Source organism: Neltuma alba, unplaced genomic scaffold (genome assembly GCF_004799145.2).
Source record: "Neltuma alba isolate B1F8T4 unplaced genomic scaffold, ASM479914v2 tig00007855_pilon, whole genome shotgun sequence".
NCBI classification, from domain to species: Eukaryota; Viridiplantae; Streptophyta; class Magnoliopsida; order Fabales; family Fabaceae; genus Neltuma; species Neltuma alba.
The window spans coordinates 69,688-93,297 of record NW_021634884.1 but is presented as its reverse complement, the minus strand read 5'-3'; the positions used below and the strand labels follow the sequence as shown (position 1 = coordinate 93,297).

The following is a 23,610-nucleotide window of genomic DNA, read 5'->3' as shown; positions in this document are numbered from 1 at the left end:
GTCTCTCTATACGATGACCTTTTGATCCGTAATGACTTAAATGAGCCGAGTTTTGTGGTTATTGAGAGGTTCATCAGCGGCCTTAGGGATGACATACAGAGAGAGCTCAAAGTAAACCGTCCTTACACTTTAGAGGAAGCATATCATAAGGCTATCGACATTGACTCCCTGCCTAAGTATCCCTCTTTCAGGCGTCCCAGCTTCTCTGGATTAGAGTCTCGTCCAACACGCAGCTCCACTGTTTCGGGCAATCAACGGGTAAGTCAACAACTTTCAAGACCAAGCGCTTCTAGGCCAAGAGAGTCATTAGCCTCGAACGCTCGCACAGGTAGCTCATCGATAGAGTGTTTCAAGTGTCACTCTAAGGGACACATCGCTTCAAAGTGCCTGCAACGTGCGTTGCTTATCGAATCTCAAGACGATGCACTACTCGAGAGCGATCCAGATGTCGTTATCGACCCTGTCGATATTCCTTCTGATGTGGATGAAGAAATTAATTGTGATGACATGCCATCAAGTCATCTTGGAGTGATGCGATGCCTCCTGACTGTCCCAACGCCAGATGACTCATGGAAACGGAACAGCATCTTCCACACCTTCGTGAAGTGCGGTGATAAGTCATGCAAGCTGGTTATTGATAGTGGAAGTGAAAGGAATGTGATCTCTAGTCGAGGTGTTGCTCGTCTTGGACTTAAGACAGAGCAAATTGCTAAGCCTTTCTGAGTTGCGTGGATCGACAACACTTCATTGCTTATCACTCAGCAGTGTTGAGTCCCACTCCAGTTGGGTGACTACAAGGAGGATGTTTTATGTGTTGTGATTCCTATGGATGTGTCTCATATTCTTTTAGGATGCCCGTGGTTATATGACCATGATGTCACTATCCAAGGCCGAGCGAACAACCACATCTTCAAGCATGAGGGCCAGACCATCTTACTCCGTCCTGCGAAGCCTGAGCCTAAAGCAAAAGGTCTAATCACCACGAAAGGATCCACTTCTAAACCTATCAACCTTCACCTCCTTACGAAAAAGCAATTCATCAAAGAAAGTAGAAAGGTTGATGTCATCCTTGCTGTTGTTTCTAAAGTCATTTCTCCTCCTGCACCAACAGCTGACAACTTCCCAAAAGAAGTGACCCAACTCTTGGACGAGTTTAAAGATGTTGCACCTGAGGAGTTACCTCTTGACTTGCCACCCATGAGGAACATCCAGCATGCAATCGATTTGGTTCCAGGATCACAGCTCCCCAACCTTCCACACTACAGGATGAGCCCTAAAGATCGGGAAGAGCTCAATCGTCAGGTTAACAGCTTGCTTGAGAAGGGCTATATCCAGCATAGCCTCAATCCTTGTGCTGTCCCTGCCCTTCTGACTCCGAAGAAAGACGGCTCGTGGAGAATGTGTGTTGATAGTCAAGCCATAAACAAGATAACTGTCAAGTACAGATTCCCGATCCTTAGGTTAGAGGACATGCTTGATTTCGTGTCTGGGTCTAAGTGGTTCTCCAAGCTTGATCTTCGTAGTGGTTACCATCAGATTCGAATCAGACCAGGAGATGAGTGGAAGACCGCGTTCAAGACACAAGATGGACTGTACGAGTGGCTCGTTATGCCATTTGGCTTAACAAACGCCCCAAGCACATTTATGCGAGTGATGACGCATATGCTGCAGCCCTATCTGGGAAAGTTCGTGGTTGTCTATTTTGATGACATCCTGGTTTTTAGTAAGTCCAGAGATGACCACTTGCACCACCTTAGACAGGTGCTTCTGACCCTTCGGAAGGAGAAATTTTATCTTAACCTACCAAAGTGATCCTTCCTACAGAGCCAAGTTATGTTTCTCGGATTCATCGTCTCGGAACAAGGCTTATCTACTGACCCTACAAAAGTCCGAGCTATTCAAGATTGGCTAGAACCGCAGACACTGCATGAAGCACGTAGCTTCCATGGGCTTGCATCTTTCTATCGGCGTTTCATCAGAGACTTCAACACACTTATGTCTCCAATTACTGACTGCCTGAAGAAGGATAAGTTGAACTGGACTCCCATGGCCTCCACAGCTTTCAGCACTATTAAGAAGAAACTCTTGAGTGCTCCCGTCTTGGCTTTACCTGATTTCAACAAGTGCTTTGAAGTTGCTTGCGACGCATCCGGGGTTGGGATTGGAGGTGTTCTCAGCCAAGAAGGCCACCCTGTCGCCTACTTTAGTGAGAAGCTTAATGAGGCCAAGCAAAAGTACTCCACGTATGACAAAGAGTTCTACGCCATTGTTCGCTCTTTGGAGCATTGGAAGTACTACCTCCTTCCCCAACAGTTTGTCATATACTCAGACCACCAGTCTCTCAAGTTCCTTAGCTCCCAACAGCATTTGAATGCCAAACATGCCAAGTGGAGCAAATTCATTCAGGAGTTTACCTTCGTGGTCAAGCACCGCCCAGGGGTAGAGAACAAAGTAGCTGACGCTCTTAGCCGAAGAATCCACGTTCTCAACACTCTGACGGTTAGTGTCGTGGGCTTTGACAGGCTCAAAGATGAGTACACCTTGTGTCCTGACTTTGGTATCATTTATAACGAGGTTAAAGATGGCAACCGCCACGATCATGTGGATTTCCTTATCGATGATGGCTATCTGTTCCGTGGGTTGAGATTGTACATTCCCCGCACGTCACTACGCGATTTTCTTGTTTGGGAATTGCATGCTGGAGGGTTAGCAGAACACTTCGGTGTTCAGAAGACTACAACCCTAGTTGAAGATAGGTTCTATTGGCCTTCCCTTAAGCGTGATGTTGCTCGAATCCTTTCCCAGTGTCTATGTGCCATACAGCCAAGGCAAAGAAGAGGAATACTGGATTATACACGCCTCTTCCTATTCCTGAGGCACCTTGGAAGGACATTAGCATGGATTTCGTGCTTGGGTTGCCTAAGACAGTGAGAGGGCACAACTCTGTCTTAGTTGTGGTTGATAGATTCTCAAAGATGGCACATTTCATTCCGTGCAGTAGGACTACCGATGCATCACATCTAGCAAAGCTTTTCTTTCGAGAGGTTGTGCGTCTTCACGATTTGCCTACTACGATTGTCTCTAATAGGGATGTCAAGTTTGTCAGCTATTTCTGGAAGACCCTTTGGAAGCTCTTCGAGACACAATTGAAGTTCTCATCTGCTTTCCACCCTCAGACTGACGGACAGACTGAAGTAACTAACCGTAGCTTAGGTGACCTGCTCCGTAGTTTAGTTGGTGATAAGCCTGGTAACTAGGAATTAGTCTTGCCTATAGCTGAATTTGCTTACGATAACTCGGTCAATAGATCCATTGGCAAAAGCCCATTCCAAATTGTTCAAGGTTACAACCCAAAGCAGCCTATTGACCTTGTTCCCCTTCCCCTGTCTGCTCGCCCTTCTGAGTCCGCCGAGACCTTTGCATATCGCCTTCACGATATTCATGCTGAAGTTAGGCGTAAGTTAACTTTAAATAATGACAGGTATAAGATAGCTGCCGATGTCCATCGACGTCACCAAGAGTTCGATGTTGGCGACCTTGTCATGGCTCACATACGGCCTGAGCGTTTCCTAAAGAGGCCTTACAAGAAGCTGCATGCCCATGCCTCTGGCCCGTTTTGCATTTCCAAGAAGTTAGGGCCTAATGCATATTTATTAGAGTTACCTCCAGATATGGCTATCAGTCCAGTATTTAATATTAAGGATCTTGTTCCTTATCGAGGCACTTTCAAGCCGCCCCCTTTGTTTTCTGATGATGCTGCAGGTACCCCGACCCAACAAGCCCTAACTCCACCGTTGCCTAAGGTTGCGCTACCCGCCCAAGCCATTGACACAGTGATGGATGAGCAGACGATATCTACTCCAGCAGGTCCCATCAGTCGTTACCTCGTTCGTTGGAAAGGCTGCAATGATGCAAACGCCACGTGGCTCACCGAGGACGAATTTCGTCGTATAGACCCTGCCTTCCTTGATGACTTCCAGCTATCCAACTCTCCAGTGGCGAGTTCTTCCAACCCGGGGAGAAATGATGCAGATTTAATTTAACTAATTAATTATTTTTATTATTGTTTATTTTAGATCGTGGGTAGTTACTCCATTCACCCCACTTCCCCACTCCCCTCATTTTATTTCTTTTATTTATTTTATTTCTTTCTTTTATTTATAGTTTAGGGTTTCAGTTTGTAATCAGACTTTGGCATTTAGAATTTATCGATCAGTTTTTCTCCCGTTCTCCCTGCTTCTCTACTTCTCCTCTCTTCTTCTTCCTCTTCTCTAACTTCTCATCCCTCCCAATCCTTTCTTGTTCTACATTAGATTGTCTTTTTGTCAGTTATCTCTGATTTTTTTTTTTTATCATCTTAGCCTCAAGGGTAAGATTGAAGATTGTACTTCATTAATGCAACTTCTTAAATTTTATATATATATATATATATATATATGCGTGTTTATTAATTGTATTAATCACAAAGATAAGCCTTATACTGTAATAAGATAATAAAAGAGCTTCGCAAACTTCCTAGAATGGCTTGGTTCCTCAACCAACCTCACTCTACAACAACAATTAAACCAGAAAATGATACCTAGAGCCAACACCAAAATATGTACAAGTAAAATAATCATGTGCAATCCAAAAACAAAATCCACATATTCCTATCTTGAGTATTTATAGAATATACAAATATGCCAGTTGTATCAAAAACAAAAACAAAAAAGTGTTGAAATGACACTATATCCTCGAAGTTAACAAGTAGCTATATGATTGTACAAAATCTAAGAGTAATAAATTGGATTTTGGAATCTGATTGGTTTGGCGGTCGAAGTAGAATTATGTTAACAACTAAAGATGAACGAGAGCTTCAACTACTTGAATTTTCCTGCTTTTGAAGATCTTGATGAAACTGAAATTACTCATCAGCAACCATTTTCTTGCATGACAAAGAAATTACGTAAATAAAAATATATTTTAACTGCTCTATTTCTCATCCCCCCCTTATATGTGTGCTTACAACATATCTTTTGCTTCTTATGTGTATGTATCCTTTAGGGAGAATTGCAATGAAATTCCAAATATAGAACATGATTGCTCAAAAGTCATAATGACAAATGGGTAATTATAATTTACTATTCTAAAGCTTGTCATTACAAGCTGTTTTGTTGTCACTAGAACTTTTAGTAATTATGTTTCTTACTTGTGATCTCATTGCAATTCTCCATTTATTGATAGAAGCGAATCCGTTGTGTTTCTTACAGTCTCGTCATTTTGATACTCTGTCCAAGCCAGAACACTCTGCTTTGCTCTGTTTGCTCCAATTCACCCAATGCCTCTATTTTGCTACCCAAAAACATTTTTCTTGTGTCATTTCTTTCAGCATTGCTCCAATATATTTCATGGCACCAATATCCTTCCACTTCTTTGTCTTCAATTTTTAGACCATATTGTCTTTGGGAACTGATTTTGCCTAATGATAAGTATGTGTGCGCAAGCCCTTCTAACTTATAGATATTGTTTAGCTAATGTGCGGTACACTATTTTCCATTGACATATTTTCTTCGATTGAGAGACAAGAATCTTTGTGGGTCCAGAGTTTTAACGAAAATGCCAAATTTCAAAGAACTTCCATATCTTGAGAGCCTAGAGCTTGAAGGATGCACTAAATTATCACAGCTTGATCCATCAATTAGAAAGAGGACGAACATATCATAAAGAGGCATTTTTGTTTAATTGTTCATTTATTTATTTATATTTAAAGGTGAATAAAAGGCACTTTATTATTTAGTGTCATTTTGCCTTTTCATAAAGGATAAAGGGAGAATTACAATCAAGTCCCATAGAAGAGAAATTATTACTAAAATGTTCCAATAACAATCTGAACAGCTTGTAATGACAAGTCCTACAGTGGAGAATAACAACATCTGGGACTTGTTTTATATTTTTTTCTTTTATGAGACTTGATTGTAATTTTCCAAAAAAAAGAATAAGAATCAATTTACTTTGCATCCCCACTTTGCTCAAAGAAATTATAAAGATAGAGACTCCTCTTTAGGATCTTTTTAAAGGCAGGCTCCGAGAAATTTCCTCCTTGGCGGCCTTTTTCCTTTTTCTTTTTATGCTTCCACTTTTATCCGTGTACGCACATCTTTTATAATTTGCAGAGCGATTAAAGATCTTCAAAATCTTGTCTCACTAAAAAAAATTAAAAAAAAGCTTTGGACAGTACTTAGTTTTTCTCTATCAAAAATTTCAAGTCTCAAATTCTCAAGCGGCAAATTATAAAGAATTTCAAGTAACTGTTGACCAATTAGTGAAACAATCCGGTGACTACGTGATTAAATTGGTGCTTTTAGGTCTGAATTCCACCAATGATATTGTAACCTAGTGATATAGATGCTCATATGTAAATGAGAGATCACAAAGTTGATCCCCCTTATAATCCAGGTCATCTATTAAAATAGCTAAACAATCACCAAAAAAATCCGAATATGTATTCTATGAAAATAATAAGTGAATGGGTTAATAATATTTATGAAAATGCTTGACAGTTTTAATAATGAAATCATCAAGTATTGTGACAAAATTTATTGTCTTTTGGTACCTAATAATTGACTGTTATTAATATAAAACCTACTTTTTAGTACTCCCTCCGTTCCTTATTATAAGAGACGAATAACCGAATTACGTTGATAAAAAAAGCAGTTAAAATTAGTTAAGAACAATCAATGTTTAAAAAATATAATTTTTTTTCAAAAATGCCCTCATTAATAAGGAGAGAGAGCATGAGAAAAAACAATTAAATTATTGAAAGAAAGAGAAGTGGGAGGGAGAGAGAGTGTGAGTTGGAGACAATAAATATAGGTAAAATAGGAAATCAACACAAAAAATTAGAGACAACTTTTAAGTGTCTCTTATATATAGGAACATGCCATAAACATCAAATGTCTCTTATAATAAGAAACGGAGGGAGTATAATTTATGCTGCAAAACAAGCCTTACATTAAGAATCGAATCGAGTACTTTTTTCGCCCCAAGTCAGGCTACAAGCTATTCATGACATAGTCGGACTAGTCCGATCCCCTTATATAGTGATAAACAAATAAATAAATCGCTAATAATTAATTATCAAAGGGGCATGCTTGCGGTTCGTTTCTTGCTGCTGTCTACTGCTCATTATTATAATAAAAATAAAAAATTTGTGTTGTGAAACGAGATTTTACCTACCCTTCTTCGCACCTCATAGGGTAAGCTCCAAGAAGGCAAGAAATTTCCACCTTAGCGACCCCTCTCTTCTTCGTTTCACGTTAAGGTTCTTATTTTATTGATCTATTTCCATTCGCTGTGCCATTAATAGATCTTCGAAAGCTAGGGGATCGAGCAATTGTGACTCCACTATATCTATAGCTTAATTCCCATTGAGAAAGGCGACCGATCATGAAAGTGACGAAGGAGAATTTCATAAGCGGACCGTCATCATCATCAAGGCCAATCCATGTGTATTTAAGTTTCATCGGAGACAATGAAACTTGCAGATTCACAGATAGCCTTTGGGTTGCTCTTGAAAGTAATGATTTGAATACCTTTTGGGATGACAAGAAGCTTGACCCAGGTGACTACTCCATCGTTCTTCCACGCCACTTCCTCAGAGCAATTCGAAAATCCAACATCGCCATTGTTGTCTTCTCCAAAAGCTATGCTTCTTCTATATGGTGCCTCGAGGAGCTCTCAGAGATTGCTGAACGCATTCATGAGCCACGGTATACTGTTTTCCCCATTTTCTATGATGTCGATTCATCTGAGGTTCAAAAGCAGAGTAATTCTTTTGAAAAGGCTTTTGCTGAACATGAACAAAGGTTTACAACAAATTTACGCACGGTATGCAATTGGAGGTTAGCAATAAAACAAGTGGCCAACCTCCCTGGTTGGCATGTACAACGAGAGTAAGTAATTAGTTTTTCTACATCAAAACTTTAGAAGTCTTGATAGGCAAATTATTGATCTTCAAGTAACTGTTGATCAATTAATGAAATAGAGTATTGACGAAGCGATTTATTTGGTGCTTTCATTTTGGTTTTCCCTTATTTAGGCCAGAGCCACAAGTTATTGATGACATCATTAAGGAGCTCAAGAGAAAAATGCGTGAATTAGTCTATGCTGATGTAGATCTAGTAGGGATGTAATCTCGAGTGAGTGAAGTTGTAGAGCTTCTAGATTTGGGTTCAAATGATGAAGTTCGAGTTGTGGGCATCTGTGGTATGGGTGGAATAGGGAAGTCAGCTCTGGCAAGAGTTCTCTACGAAAGGATATCTCACCATTTTGATGCATCTTATTTGGTACTCAATGCACATGAATTTTGTGAGACCATAGGGCTAAGACATCTCTTCAACAGAACTCTCATGGTTTTTGATTGTGTTGATATTTCTTATATTAAATCATCGCTGTTCCTTGCCGTAAGAGGTAGCAAATTTGGTGGAGGGAGTAGAATCATCGTGGCAACTAGAGATGAAGGAGTGGTTAAAAGGTCTTGGAAGCATGATATTTATAGGGTTAAGCTATTGACTAAGGATGAAGCTCTTCAATTAGTTTGTAAAAAAGCTTTCAAATGTGATTTTCCATTGAGAGGTTATGAGGAACAAATTGATAATGTACTCAAATATGCTAGCGGCCTTCATTAGCAATTGTAGCACTGAGCCAATTCTTATATAATAGAAGGCCTTCTGAATGGAGCAGTGCCTTGGTTGAATTCAAAAAGGTCGCTGATTCAGTGATAATGGAGGTCCTTAAAAAGAGTTTTGACGAACTGGGCCGCGGTTACAAGGAACTATTTCTAGACATGGCATGTTTTTTCACAGGGAAGGAGATTAAGTTTGTAGAAGGAATTTTGGAGAGTACAGAACGTGTCGATAAATACGCATGTTTTGATTGAAAAATCACTCATGGCCATTGTAGATCAAAAAATACAAATTCATCGTTTATTGCAAGAAATGGGAAGAAACATTGTTCGGCGTAAATTCCCTTGTGAGCCAGAAAAGTGGAGTAGATTATGGGATTTTGATGATATTTTTAGAGTTATGCAAAATGACACCGTAAGTTCCTATAACATTTTTGTTTGCTTGAATTAAAGTAATCTCACTTTTCATCATTTTTATATAAATGTGTGTCTTGTCAGGCTACTTTTAATGTTGAAGCAATAGTCTTGGAGCTGGAAGATTCACAAGGGACTACGTTGAGGGTCGAAGGTTTATCACGCATGGACAGTCTTAGAATACTCATACTTCGTAATGTCAAATTTTCTGGAGTCCTAAAACATCTTTCGAACACTCTCCGATATATTTCATGGCACCAATATCCTTTCACTTCTTTACCATCAAGCTTTGAACCAACTGTTCTTGGAGAATTGATTTTGCCTGATAGCTGCATAACAAGCTTATGGGATGAAGAAAAGGTACATGATAATTGCATCACAAGTAAATGGAAACCACTTGCTTATGAGCAATAATAAAAATATTTATATCAACTAATATATATAATTTCTGTTATATATTTTTATTTTTATTTATGCATGTTTATATGTGTTAAGTGTTTTTGTGTGAAGTTTTCTACGAAAATCTTCAACTTCCCTTCTTACATTTTCTTTTAGGAATCACCCGGCTCAGACAGAGCACTTGAGTATGGAGCCCGTTTTCGTCATTGCCTACAGCTCCGTTTTCGTTGCCCACATCTCCCTCGGTTGAGAAGCATGAATCTTAGTGGCTGCAAAGATTTAACCAGGGCGCCAAATTTTCTGGAATGTCCAAGACTTAACAGGTTAGATCTTAAAGGATGCATTAAGTTATCGCAGCTTGATCTATCTATTACTTATCCTAGGGAGCTCAAATTCTTAAATTTGAGAAATTGTATTAATCTTGTTAGTATTCCCAATCGTCTATTTCGTCTACCCGATTTAGAAATGTTAAATTTGGCTGGTTGCTCCAAGTTTGCCAATTGTCCGAACTTTTCAAAGAACCCATTCAGATGAAAATCTATACGAGTGTACTATTTGTTGAGAATTAGTTACTCATGATTGTTGCATCATTTAATTTATTAATCCTTTTTGTTTTCCATATCTCTCCGCTCTCTTATTCTTCTCTCTCTTCCTATCTCAACGATCCCTTCATATTTTTTAAATTTGAATGTCCTATTATGAGAAATTATTGTAATATTATTAGCTAGGTTGGTGCTTATGTAATCAAAGTGCCTCTGAATGGAGAAGGGCCTTGTATAATGTATCATGTGTCGCCTCAAAACAAAAATTATTACTTATTGGATAATGACGCCAGTGTGTTGGAAAACAAAGAAATTAAAGACCATTTAGGCCATGGAGTATTTTTATAGAAATCGGAATAAAAAACAACAATGAGAATGACATTTTAATAAAATAAGTATATTTGGTATGTTATGGATAAATCAATTAAACCTTAATATAAAAAAAGTTAGCCTAGAAAAATTTTAATTCCAATGAAAATGACATTTTGATATTTGGTACTTGGTCTTCGTTTTTTTTTAATTTTTAAAATTGGCAGTCCATGGTTATAATTAATGATATATTAAGAGTTCATCAAACGTCATTCCCCCTGAATGACATAATGGTGTGAAATGTGGCATCATGTGAACAAGTTGATAATCAGATATGATAAAAAAAAATTCACACACAAAATAACAAGAAGTTAAATATTAACATATATAGGACTAAATTAGGGGTGACGCAGTTGAAGGGAAGCCTTAAAAAAAAAAAAAACACGCGTTAGAGGGACGAACTTGCTCAGAAAAGGGCTTTTATATGTTAATTTATTTAAAGATGATTGAAAAATAAATAGAAATCAACATCAGTTTTATTTTTTCAAAAAATAAAAAATAAAAGTTCCCGCAACTTTCGACCCCAAAAATCCTTTTCTTGTTATGGTGATTATTTTATTTGTCTTTTTCATTTGCACAACTTTCCAAATTAGACTTTGTTTGGATTGGCCGAGTAGAGGGTCACTTTGTAAGGACCAAGGAACTTTGATTCCATTCAATCCTATTTTTAACTAAGGAAGTACGTCCATAATGAAGACCATCATTATAACAAATAAATTATGCAATTATTAATAGACATCATAACTACACAAATCAATACATAAACTCTAACTAACAATAATTATTCAATTATTTTTAAAAACTTAAATAATTATGCAAATCAATATTAAAATAATTAGACGTTTATAAAAAATTGTATAAACAATACATTTATACCAAAAAAAAATATTATATGAACAAATATAAACAATTGATGGTCAAAAAAATATAAACAATTAACGAATAAATATATAAATGTTTATCAAAAATCGTTTATATAAACGTTTATAAAGAATTATAAACTATTATATCTACATAAAAACAAGCATATAAACAAGTAACGATTAAATGAATATATAACAAATAAATTATAATTAACATTATATCAACAATCAATATTAACTATTACATTAATAATTTCTGGTCAAAAAAATTACATTAATAATTTAATTTTTAATTAATAGACAATATAATAACTACTACTTCCATAAACAAATAACAAATTACCATGAATAATTACAAACTAACCAAAATTTCCAAAAAACAAAATTAACTATGCAGCCTCAGTTAAACACATATTTAAATAACATACAAATAAATTCTAACTAATTCAAACAACAAAATTAAAAATAAATATATTTTTATTGAATAAATAAAAAATTTCATCACTTAACATTAAAAATACTGACTCCAAGAGGAGAGAACTGGAGAGATAGATGCTTAAGCAGGCTGCAAATTTACGTCGTTTTTTTTCCAGCGGCGTTTTCAAATTAACCCCTGCTTTTTTTAGCTGTGGGTCCCACCTAGTGTCAAATGTCAACAAAATATGGGCTCTCACCCTATGTGCTCTGATCGGGATCAACTCTCCCTTGTCCCACTCCCCCCGGCCCCCCCCCCCCAAGTAGCAGCTTTGTAGGCGGCGTCAGGCGTTATACACACACACGTCCTTTTATTTCTAAGAATAAAATCCATTTTATAATATAAATTATATTATAAAATGGGATTTATATTTAGAATTGGATGAAACACATTTTTTTACTGAAAAAAATATTATGGTGCCGGGTGTACATTTGCCAAAAATTTATTCTTAAATTTGCACCTTTATTCTTGGTCTAACATTTCTTTGTTTTTTTTAGGTAAATGAATTTATTATTAGGGCACTATTTAAAGAGTTGGAGCTAGTCTTACGTTGCAAGAATTACATTGAGAATTGAAGCTTTATCACACTCAGCTGCAACTTCATCCATCTATTGCTGAAATGTCAAGGCTCAAACTCCTAAATTTGAAAAGTTGCAGTAATGTTAATGGTAGCATTTCCAATGCATATGTTTTGTCTAAGCGAATTGGAGATTCTAAATATGGTTTGCTGTTCAAAACTTGCTTATTGTTTGTGAATTTTCGCCCTTTTGAAGAGCTTGATAAAAATAAACTTACTCATCAGGAACCATTTTCTTGTAGGAGACAGCAATTATGTAGAGAAAAATCTATTTAAGTGCTTTGGTCTTCAGGAATGCCATACCATTTTCCAACCATCTTTGTTTCTCATACCTCACTTTCTTTTCCTCTACTTCCATCTCTTTCCTTCTAAACTCTCTGTTCGTGTTTGTCCCTGTTTCGTTTGTCTATTGTCCCAAATCCCTTTGTATATTCAGGTAACATTATTCAAGTAATGTTTTCAAGCCGTAAAATCCACTTTGTACTACCTCATCAACCTGATGCTGCTCTTATCTGCATTAATTGTTTGAATTTTTCTTATATTGCAGAGGTTGGTCTTGCTAATACTCGCTTTTTGTTCCAAGCCACAACACTCTGCTTTGCTCTGTTTCCCTCCGATTCACCCATTGGCCAATGTCAATATTTTCCCTACCCGAAAGTGATTATTTTTGGCCATCCACATGCATTATCCTTGCTTAATTTCCTTTACAGATATTTTATGCAATAAAATAAATATCATATCATTGTTGACACTCACTTTTTTTGGCCGAAAAAAAAAAATTAAATGAAACCAAGCCAAGATGTGGGGATGATGAGAAGAACGAAACAGGAGAATCACTTCCACCTCACCTTCCGAAATTTGATTCATCCTCTTACACGTTACGAATAAATTTGATTCATACAGTGCTTCTGAAATTGGAGATTTTTATTATTTGTGGGTAGAAATTTCAATTTTTTATTCTGCGGACATTGAAATTAAACTTCTGATTGAAAAATCACTTGGGGTGGTTCCAGATCATTAATTATAATATCCATTAAACTCAAGTGCGAACAGTAGTGTAAGGTGTGGATGAGAATGTAGTTGGGTCAAGAAGAAGTTGACAGCCATGAACGAGAGGTGGATGGGGTGCAGATGCCACACACTTGCGTAGAAATTAGAAAGCCCCGGTCATATCTCTTTCAGGGCAAGTTCCAAGGAATTTCCACGTTAAAAATCCTCCCTTGCTTTCATTTTATTGTTCTCTTTTGTCTGCAGCGCCATCAAGAGATGTTCAGAAGCTCAGCGAGAAACATCGCCTCAGAAATAAACATGGACTATTCACATGCGATTTTTTTTATTTTTTAATTTTAATAATAAAATAAGAAGCTAGTACCTATATTCATGATTGGTCCCGCGATTCAAAAAAGTCACGCGTTGGAGGACGAACCTGCTAAGAAAAAGGTGTCTTTATTTGATTTTTTAATTTATTACTTAAAGGTCAATAACACTATAAGAGGCATCATTTTGCTGGGGCTTTCCACTTTGCTCCAACATTGAAAACTAAATAGCAATTAACATTCAGCATCAGTATCAGTGAGGAACTGTGACTCTATTCAACCCTCCCGCTTTTCAATTAAGAAAGTCTTCCAATCATCAAGACCGAAAGGTTACAGCCATGGAGAGTTTCATAAACAACTCATTATCAAGGCCGATTCATGTGTATCTAAGTTTTAAAGGAGATGATGAAAGCTGCGAATTCACAGATAGGCTTTGGGCTTCTCTAGAAACTGACGATTTAAATACATTTTGGGATGGCAAGAAACTCGAGACAGGTTTTTCTAGCATTCCGCATCACTTTCTCAAAGCAATTCAACAGTCATGTGTTTCCATTGTCGTCTTCTCCAGAAACTATGCCTCTTCTATATGGTGCCTTGAGGAACTTTCTAAGATTGCTGAGCGCATTCATGAACCACGATATACTATTCTCCCAATCTTCTATGATGTAGATCCATCTGAGGTACAAAACCAGAGTAATTCTTTCCAGCAAGCTTTCGTTGATCATGAACAGAGGTTTGCAGCAAATTTACGCAAAGTACACACCTGGAGTTTAGCGATGAAACGAGTGGCCAATCTCTTTGGTTGGCATGTACAGCATGAGTAAGTAATTTTTCTCTTGGTTTTCAATTGATCAAAACTTCCAAGTCTCAATATAGAGATCTTCAAGTAATTGTTGATCATTCCGGAATTAAACTAGTACTTTTATTTTTCCTCTGTTCAGGTTAGGGCCACAAGTTATTGATGATATCATAATAAAGGTCAAGAGAAGAATGCGTGAATTAGTTTATGTTGACGTAGATCTGGTAGGGATGAAATCTCGGGTGAATGACGTAGAAAAACTTCTCGACTTGGGTTCAAATGATGGGGTTCGAGTTCTGGGCATTTGTGGAATGGGCGGAATAGGGAAGACAACTCTTGCCCGAGTTCTATATGATAGGATCTCTTACCGCTTTGATGCTTGTTATTTTCTACCTAACCTATCTGAATTTTATACCAGGAGACTAGCATGTGGAAAGATTATTCTCATGATTCTCGATGGCATTGATAAGAACCAAAATCTAATGCCCCTAATCAAGCCTATAAGAACTAATTGGTTAGGTGGAGGAAGTAGAATTATCATAACAACCAGAGATGAAAGAGTCCTTAAAATCTTTGGGAAGTATGATATCTATCGGGTTAATCCATTGGCCAAGGATGAAGCTCTTAAATTATTTTGCAGAAAAGCTTTCAAATGTGATCTTCATGCCAGAGATTATGAGCAGCAAATAAATAGTGTACTCCAATTTGCTAATGGCCTTCCATTAGCAATTATGATATTGGGCTCATTATTGTATAATAGAAGAGTCTCAGAATGGGGAAGTACTTGGGTTGAAATAAAAAAGGTTGCTACCCAGATGATCATGAAGGTACTCAAAAAGAGTTTTGATGAACTGGATCGTGACAGCAAGGAAATATTTCTCGACATTGCTTGTTTTTTCAGAGGGAAGAAGATTAAACATGTAAAAGGAATTTTAAATAGTTATAGATTTCTTGATCAAAAGAAAAATACCCCAGTGAAGGAGGAAATACAACTTTTAATTGAAACATCACTCATAACCATTATAGATCAAAAAATAGAAATGCATGGTCTATTGCAAGAAATGGGAAGAGAAATTGTTCAGCTTAATTTCCCTTCCATGCCAGAAAGGTGGAGTAGATTGTGGGATTTCAATGATATTTTTCGTGTTATGCAAAATGACACAGTAAGTCTTACTAACATTTTTCTGCTCTTTTTTTTTTTTTTCTCCGTCGAAACATATGTCCGAAAGTTGAAGCTATTTTACTTTTCATCATTGTCGTGTGTGTGATTCTATGTTTATTTCCAGGCTTCCCGAGTAGTTCAAGCAATAGTCCTGGATTTAGAAGATTCACAGCAAAGGGCATTAAGGGTCCAAGCTTTATCAAATATGGGCAATCTTAAACTACTCATATTTCGTAACGTTAAGTTTTGTGGATCCCTCAAGCATCTTTCAAATGAGCTTCGATATGTTTCATGGCACCAGTATCCTTTCCCTTGTTTACCGTCAAGTTTTGTGCCACATAATCTCATTGAATTGATTTTGCCTGATAGCTCCATCACAAACATATGGGAAGGAGAAAAGGCACCAGATAGCTCCATCATAAATACAAGGGCAGTAAAACCAAAAGTAGCTGTTTGGCACCACACGGATATTCGGGAAGCAGGTATGCTAATGCTATTGTGTGTGCGCGTGTCGAACTCAAAATTGAATTATGGAATCAAAGTCACATCATAACCCACCTATTGCGTATATTTTGAAGCCCGAACTCAATTCTTAAATTCGAGAAGGGAAAAAGACCGAGAAGCAGATGAGAGCTGCATCACTAATAGACGGGAAGGAGATATGGTATGTCATTATGTGTGTGGAACAATACATGTAGGTGAATTGTACAACCAAAATCATGATTATGGATACTGTTTAGTTAATTTTTCTGCTACTCTTTTTTGTCATCCACAGGCCTTCCCTTTGAGAAATATGAATCTTAGTGGCTCCAAAAATCTGGTCAAGTTGCCTGATTTCAAAAGATTTCCAAATCTTAAGCGATTAGACCTTGAAGGATGCACGCAATTATCACGGCTTGATGTATCTATTGCTTATCTTTCAATTCTCAAATTCTTAAATTTGAGAAATTGTATTAATCTAGTTAGTATTCCAAATCACTTATTTTCTCTACCCTCTTTAAAAGTTTTAAATTTAGCTGGTTGTTCCAAATTTGCATATTGTTTGAAATTTTGTCCTTTTGAGGAGCGTGATGAAAGAGAAGCCATTGAACAATCATTTTCCCACAGGAGACAGAAGCTATGTAGACAAAAATCTATATAAGTGTGCTTTGTATTCAGTAATGCTGTATCATTTATTACTTACTGATTTATTCTTCCATCTATGCTATATTGATGAGCAAAAACACAATCCAATGACTTGCATGGAACGAAAATAAATTCTCATTATTATTTTGCAAGAATCTCTTGAAAACAATGAACTGATATATGATACAAATTAAATAGCATAATTACAATAAGAGACACTAAAATTATTAATGTTAGGACTATTTACGGGATAGGAATGGGTCCTGATAAACAGGATTTTCTATCCCAAGCCTCAGTCCTGAATGGGATGGGTCCCGTCAAGAATTTTTTTTTTTTTCCAGTGGAAAAAAACTATGAAAGCAAGCTTCAATTATGGTGGAATACCAGGAAAAAAATCCTACTCAAATAATTATTGTGCATAAAATTACTTTTGATTAAAACGTCTCCATTCTTACGCTACTCTTACACTCCCATCTTTTTAGAAGAGCCAGCTTTAAAGTCATGAAAACTTTTCCCTTTCAATCAATGATAAGCAAAAGCAGCATATCAAGAACACAAGGGTTCTTCAAATGTTCTATTTTATGGATATGATTAAAACCTCAAAACAGTTTCTCCCCCCACCATATTTTTCTCTAAAAAAATAACCACAGTGCGATGGAGAGGGGAGAGGAAATGAGACAGGACGATGGAGGTCAGAGGGAACATAACTGAGTTGCTGAGGCAATGGGTCTGGCGACGACAGTGTTGGGGACGACGACGTAAGCCCGAGAATGGAGAGCAGGGAGCGGCACCAAGCATCGATTAAGAAAACCAGGAGAATCTTGATAACGAATACTGAATTGAAGCCATAATTAACAAAACCAAGAGAATCTACTCTCTAACTAGCAAACCATGAGCTTGAGAGATAAGATAAGGTGAGCCAAACCCAAAGCCATGGGTGGAATTTGTTATGAGTGGGGTGGAAAAAAAAAAAAAGGACTAATAAGATCGGGATAGGACATCCCAATCCTGCACCCTATCTCGTCTCAATCATAAGTTTTGTCTCGTTTGGGTGTTTTTCCATATCAATTAAATCATCGCCAGCTACTTGTATAATTTTCATCATTTTTTATGTATATAATTGATTGATTATTTTATTAAAAAAGGTTGTTGAAAGAAATTTCTTGCGCGCAGACACGAGCATCATGCTTACACCCAAGAGCCTGAACAAAACTAAATTCTTAGAGTTTGGATCGTGTTCGTATTCAGGTTATATTGATTTTTCTCTTATTACCAATTGAAATCAACTGCCTTTTATATTTTTCCATAGTAGTAGGTGGAGAATTAAAAATATTCTCCTCTGACTTCTAATATAAGAATTAGTCTTGGGATTGAATTTGATTCTAAATATCAGATTTTGATAAACTTTCTTTTTCATATTTATTATTTTTCTAAACTATTCCTCTAGTCCTTAATATAGGATCTAATTGTTGAATTAATTTTGGTCCTAAATATAAGATCTATTTCTCATATTTATTAATTTTTTTAAATTACCCTTATAGATCTCCTTCAACCATAATTAAATAAAAGAGAGAGAGGATATTGAGGAAAATTATTATGGTGTTTTCGAAAAAACATATCATATTTCTAATAATTAACTAACTTACCTAACTTTTTTAATCTAACCAAATTAGTTAAATAGGTTTTATATTAAGGACCGGAGGAGTAATTTACTTAACTTATAAATAAATATATAATTTAATATTATACTTGAGTATCTTAGGAAGATCATATTACATTTTTTTAAAATTAATTTAAAAAAATCATGCTGCGAGGACGACTATTTAGATGGATCCAACGACGCTTCAAAAAAAGAAAATCGAAGAAAACACGCAAGTATCAATTGGTCCAATTACAACTTCTTGAATTTTGAAGAAGTTCATATAAGCTGCTTGGTTGGTTTTGTATTTTTCAGAATTAAATATAAAACCTATTTTGTAATGTAATTTATATTATAAAATGAATTTTATATTTTGAAACCAGAAGAATATATTACATTATAAAATAAATCCTATATTTAAAAACGGGTATTATCTTTTTCACTTGAAAGACACAAATGCTATGAAAGTAGAATTTAATCGGCTTTGCTCGGGGGAAGTTACTTTCCTTGTTGTGAGAAAAGCGCAAGGCTTGGCGTGTGAAAAGATAAAATAAATAAATAAAGTTTTCCAGTTGATATGCTCAAATCATGCGAGGTTGTACATTACATGCATAATTTTCTCATTCTCTCCTCTTTTTCACTTATCTTTGTTCCAATCTTCTCTTATTATTTTCTTTCACTTCCTCTTGGTTCAAAATTCAGTCAGGTAGGTTGCCTTTAGCTAACAACCTAAAACGTGCTTAAAGTGAAGGACATCTCTCACTCCTTAGATTCAAACCGCACTTAAGAGCCATTTGAATTAGCTTTTTAGACAGAATTAAAAAAATAAATATATAATTTTTTTTTATTTTTACTTGTGTAAAAATATTTTTTTTTTTAAGTGCTTCTAGTTCTGAGCAGTGCCAAACTCCCCTTAACTTGCTACCTTCCTCACCTACCACGCAAACTTTGACCGCTCGACATTGTCTTGTATCTTGAGCATTTCTTCAATGATGAAAGGAATCCACATATTCTTGATTTATTTCGTTTTCTTTAAGAAAAATGTCAATGAGTTTAAGAGGTAAGATAAGGCGAGCCAAAGCCGTGGGTGGAATTTGTTAAGAGTGGGGTGAAAAAAAAAAAAAAAAAGTAGACGCCCCACTCCCATGTCCCATCTCGTCTTATTATGATCAGGACTAAGACAGGTCCAACTTAAGCATTCCTAGCTCATACATATTAAATTAGCCCCACTTGTATAATTTCCATCATTTTTTATGTACATAATTGAATGATTATTTTATTAAAAAAGGGTGTTGAAAGAAATTTCTTGCTCGCAGGCACCAGCATCTTGCTTACACCCAAGACTCCGAACAAAACTAGATTCTTAGAGTTTGGATCACGTTCATACTCAGGTTTTATTGATTTTTCTGTTATTACTGATTGAAATTAATTGCCTTTTATATTTTACCACAGTAGTAGTTAGAGAATAAAAATATATTCCTCTGACTCCTAATATAAGAATTAGTCTTGAGATTGAATTTGATTATAAATATTAGAATTCAATAAATTTTCTCTTTCATATTTATTATTTTTTTCAAACTAATTTATTTAACTTATAAATTAATATATAATGTAATATTATATTTGAGTATCTTAGGAAGATCATATTACATTTTTTTAAAATTAATTAATTTGATTTTTTTTACTCTATTTAAACTAGCTAGTGCTCCAGGTGCGACACATAGGAAGCATTATCTATTATGCTTGTTGATACATCACTTATTAAACCCTAAACGCTCATGAATAAAAATCTAATACGTTGTGGATAGGTCTCGTGAATAAAAATTTCATCCATCCCAAAATAGAAGCATGTGTGAATTCTCATATGATGCTTTGGGTTGAAAATGACAGAGAAACATAATACGGTACTATTCATTTCGCTAATCTGCTAAAGTGAAACATGGTAGTTTTTTCCATCCATCATGATACTAACATGGTTGAGAAACAGTATGTAGTCAACTCCAGTAGATTTAAATTAACTCTAGAAGGGATTTTTCATTATACAGTCCGGCTACCTTCACTGATATCACAATAATACAGTCCAACCAAAGCTTATTGTGCAGGTCAACTCTAGAAATAGTAAAATTTAACAGCTAAATCTATATCTACCACACAGCTATAATGAACAATGAATGAAGCTCAAATTAAAAATAATAATAATAAGATTCTGCTTTCATTGAATTGATATTTCGAAGTTTTTTTAGTTGTTGCCTCTGTATATAGTTTTTTAAAAATTTGCAGGTTGAAAACACCCAACTCTTGATATCTATATATAGTACTCTGGGTTTCAGAAATTGCGGGAACTTAGAAGTTGAATTATCACTTGCATACTTCCTGACTACAACTTTGAAGTCATAGATATTGAAATCCAGCTCATGTACTCAAGCATTACCTACTCATACAAGCTTTATCCTACTAATTATGCCTACAACAAAGTTTTTTATTGCCTTTGCTCATTGGTAACACAATACAGTAAGCAAAAATCTTCCAGACAGTAAGGCAACACTGACCATAAGATTGCGTAAGCACATTTGCAGATCACACAAGTCTCCTCCACTATCCTGCTACATTAAAACTTGTACAGATAATGAGGAACAGAGCATGGGAAGAGCAACAACCTTAAAATTAAGTTACCCAAATCAATATTCATATAGTCAGTGTGGATGATATGCCATTAAATTTTGAGTACACCAAGTTGTAACTAAGTAACTAAGCCGACTTTCTCTGCCTACTTACCATATATATGTTGAATTGTTGATTCATCAAATTCCATTATTTAGTACTTCAATTTGCTTCATTTCATATACGTGTATCTCTGTGTATATTAGTGTAATCCATCGTTTATTCAGTGGATTCAGATCGTCATCTCTAATTGCTAACATAATGGTCAATGGTAACTCACCTGAAAATACACATCCCTTTGCAGAGTATGACCCGTAATGATGACCATGCCTTCACACTGTTCAGTATTATGATAAAATCAGAAGGACTAACACAAAAGCACCGAGTAACTAAACCAGTTAGAGTATTTTATCATAATTGGTAATTTACAGTGGTTAGTCCTTCATTGTTCCTTATGCACACAAACACAATTTTACATGTCTTTTTCAACCAAGAAGTTGCATAGTAGCTTTCATCACTATTAAACTTGATATAAAAAATTGTAAGATAAATAACTCAGTTATTTTATGAATTCTATATCCAACGTTTTACATAATATGTCTCCAATTGATAAGGAGATATATAATGATACGACATCAATAAATATTGTGGTATAAAATATTTAATAAAAAAATCTCATCAGATATTAAGTCTCCTAATTTTATTAAGTCCACCCTCACCTAATTTTCCTGTTGGACAGCACTGAATAATATCATCATAACATATTACATGAGCTGTGATAGTAACAATTGCATTTGATTATATCACAACTATAATTACAAAGACCCGAAGAGTATATGGATCGTTTTCCTTCAATTATATTGAAATATAAAATATGATAAATACTCAAATAGTCAGTTACTGGCTATTTTCTATACAACTCCACTCTTTTAATGTGACAATCACCAAACTTGCTCTTATAGTGAATGAGTATAAATTTGAAGTTATTCTTTTGGTGAACGAGTTTTGGCGTAGCATCTTGAATAATAATTTTCACCATGTAGCATTTGGGCATTTATTTTTACTGTTTATGGGATACAGGTAAAACAACCCTCCGTCCTTTGTCTTCATCTCCGCCTCCCACCGTCACTTCTCTCATTGTCCTCATCTCTGTCGCTGCCTCCCACCATCAAGAAAACCAAATGCAACCTCCTCTTCTTCTGACAATCATCTTGAACTTCTTCCCCGGCTGGACCCTTCGAATTTCTTGCCATCCTGCTTTAGTAATTCCTCCTTTACAACATTTTCAGTTATATCTATCCACTGAACTGACATCAAGGAATATCAAACATAGGAGAAAAGAAAAGGTAATGTTAATTAATGCGCCATGCGTGCCCTTCTAAGTTACAAATATTGTATAGCTAATTGTCTTTATCTACAGGAATTCCCTCGCTTGAGAAACTTGAATCTTAGTGGCTCCAAAGATTTAACTAAGATACCAGGTTTTAGAGCATTTCCAGGTCTTGAGAGGCTAATCTCGAAGGATATACTAAATTATCACAGCTTCAGTCATCTGTTGCTTCTCTGTCTGGGCTCAAATACCTAAATTTGAGAAATTGTACTAATCTTTTCAGTACGGCCCAATCTGTTATTTTCTCTGCCCTTCTTAGAAACTCGAAATATGGCTTGTTGCTCCCAAGTTGCTTATTGTTAGTCCTTTACTCCTTTTGAGGAGATTGGCGGAAAATTGGAAGAAGAAACCATTCAGCAATGATTCCCTAGGAAGAGACAGAAGCTATATATGTAGACAAAAATCTACTTGATAGTTTCTTTGCACCCAGTATCATCTATTGATCTCTTTTGTTTTATCATGCCTCTCTTCTCTCTCTTAGTTTCTTACCTCCTTTCATATTTGTTTCTATATTAATAATCTATTAGAACATTTGCAATCAACTTATACATTGTTTTGGGAAAAGCAACAAAAGAGAAAAGATTTATCTCTACCAGAATCACGTTTTGATGACAAGGACCAATTACCAAACATGCTAATATGAACTTTTTGATTAATTTATTGCTGAAGATGTTAAGATAAGCATCTTCCTAGCTGCCTATGCACAAAGGCAGAGAGAGCACTAAAGGGGAAAAAAATAACTCTAGTAATACATATTTGGTAGTTTTTGTTAGAGAATCACTACTAAAAATGAATAGGCGGCACTAATAACCTAAAGTGATACAACTATGAAAGGAAGTGTTTTGAACAATAAAATGCTACATCTTGTTACTATTTTTTTTTTCAAGTTATTTTTTAACGAGTGGAAGTGTTTGAAATCTCAAATAATGCGTATCCTTTTGTTAAAAAAAGTGTCCGGCAGTGGAGAAGAAATGCCCTGGCTCAACTAAAGAGAATTCCTAATCGTCAAATAATGGAAGTTCTCAAGAAAAGTTTTCATGAATTAGATTACATGAGCAAGGAAATATCTTTAGATATAACTTGTTTCGTGAACAATTATGGCTAATTGTCTCTGCTCACCCACACTAGCTATTTCATTTTCAGGTGCTCCCTAACTTGCAAGTATTGAATCTTTCTGGCTCTGAAAATTCGGTTACAATGCCAGATGCTGTTGAGGT

General features: G+C 35.8%; 2 protein-coding genes and 1 long non-coding RNA gene across 3 annotated transcripts; all 3 read left to right on the top strand.

Moving 5' to 3' along the window:
- Nucleotides 1–7,314: 7,314 nt before the first annotated feature.
- On the top strand, nt 7,315–8,390 carry LOC114753339 (TMV resistance protein N-like). The gene is made up of 2 exons (XM_028942028.1): nt 7,315–7,931; nt 8,078–8,390. The coding sequence occupies exons 1-2, from the start codon at nt 7,426–7,428 to the stop codon at nt 8,169–8,171; spliced, it is 600 nt and encodes a 199-aa protein (XP_028797861.1). The 5' UTR covers nt 7,315–7,425; the 3' UTR covers nt 8,172–8,390.
- A 5,565-nt stretch (nt 8,391–13,955) lies between these two features.
- Nucleotides 13,956–16,069, top strand: LOC114753338 (TMV resistance protein N-like). Its single transcript, XM_028942026.1, has 4 exons — nt 13,956–14,437; nt 14,559–15,579; nt 15,703–16,029; nt 16,061–16,069. Exons 1-4 carry the CDS (start codon nt 13,956–13,958, stop codon nt 16,067–16,069), a joined length of 1,839 nt encoding a protein of 612 aa, XP_028797859.1.
- A 4-nt stretch (nt 16,070–16,073) lies between these two features.
- LOC114753340 (uncharacterized) lies at nt 16,074–16,785 on the top strand. The gene is made up of 2 exons (XR_003740987.1): nt 16,074–16,242; nt 16,354–16,785. It is a non-coding gene; the product is annotated as an uncharacterized LOC114753340 (long non-coding RNA).
- The last annotated feature ends 6,825 nt before the right edge of the window (nt 16,786–23,610 follow it).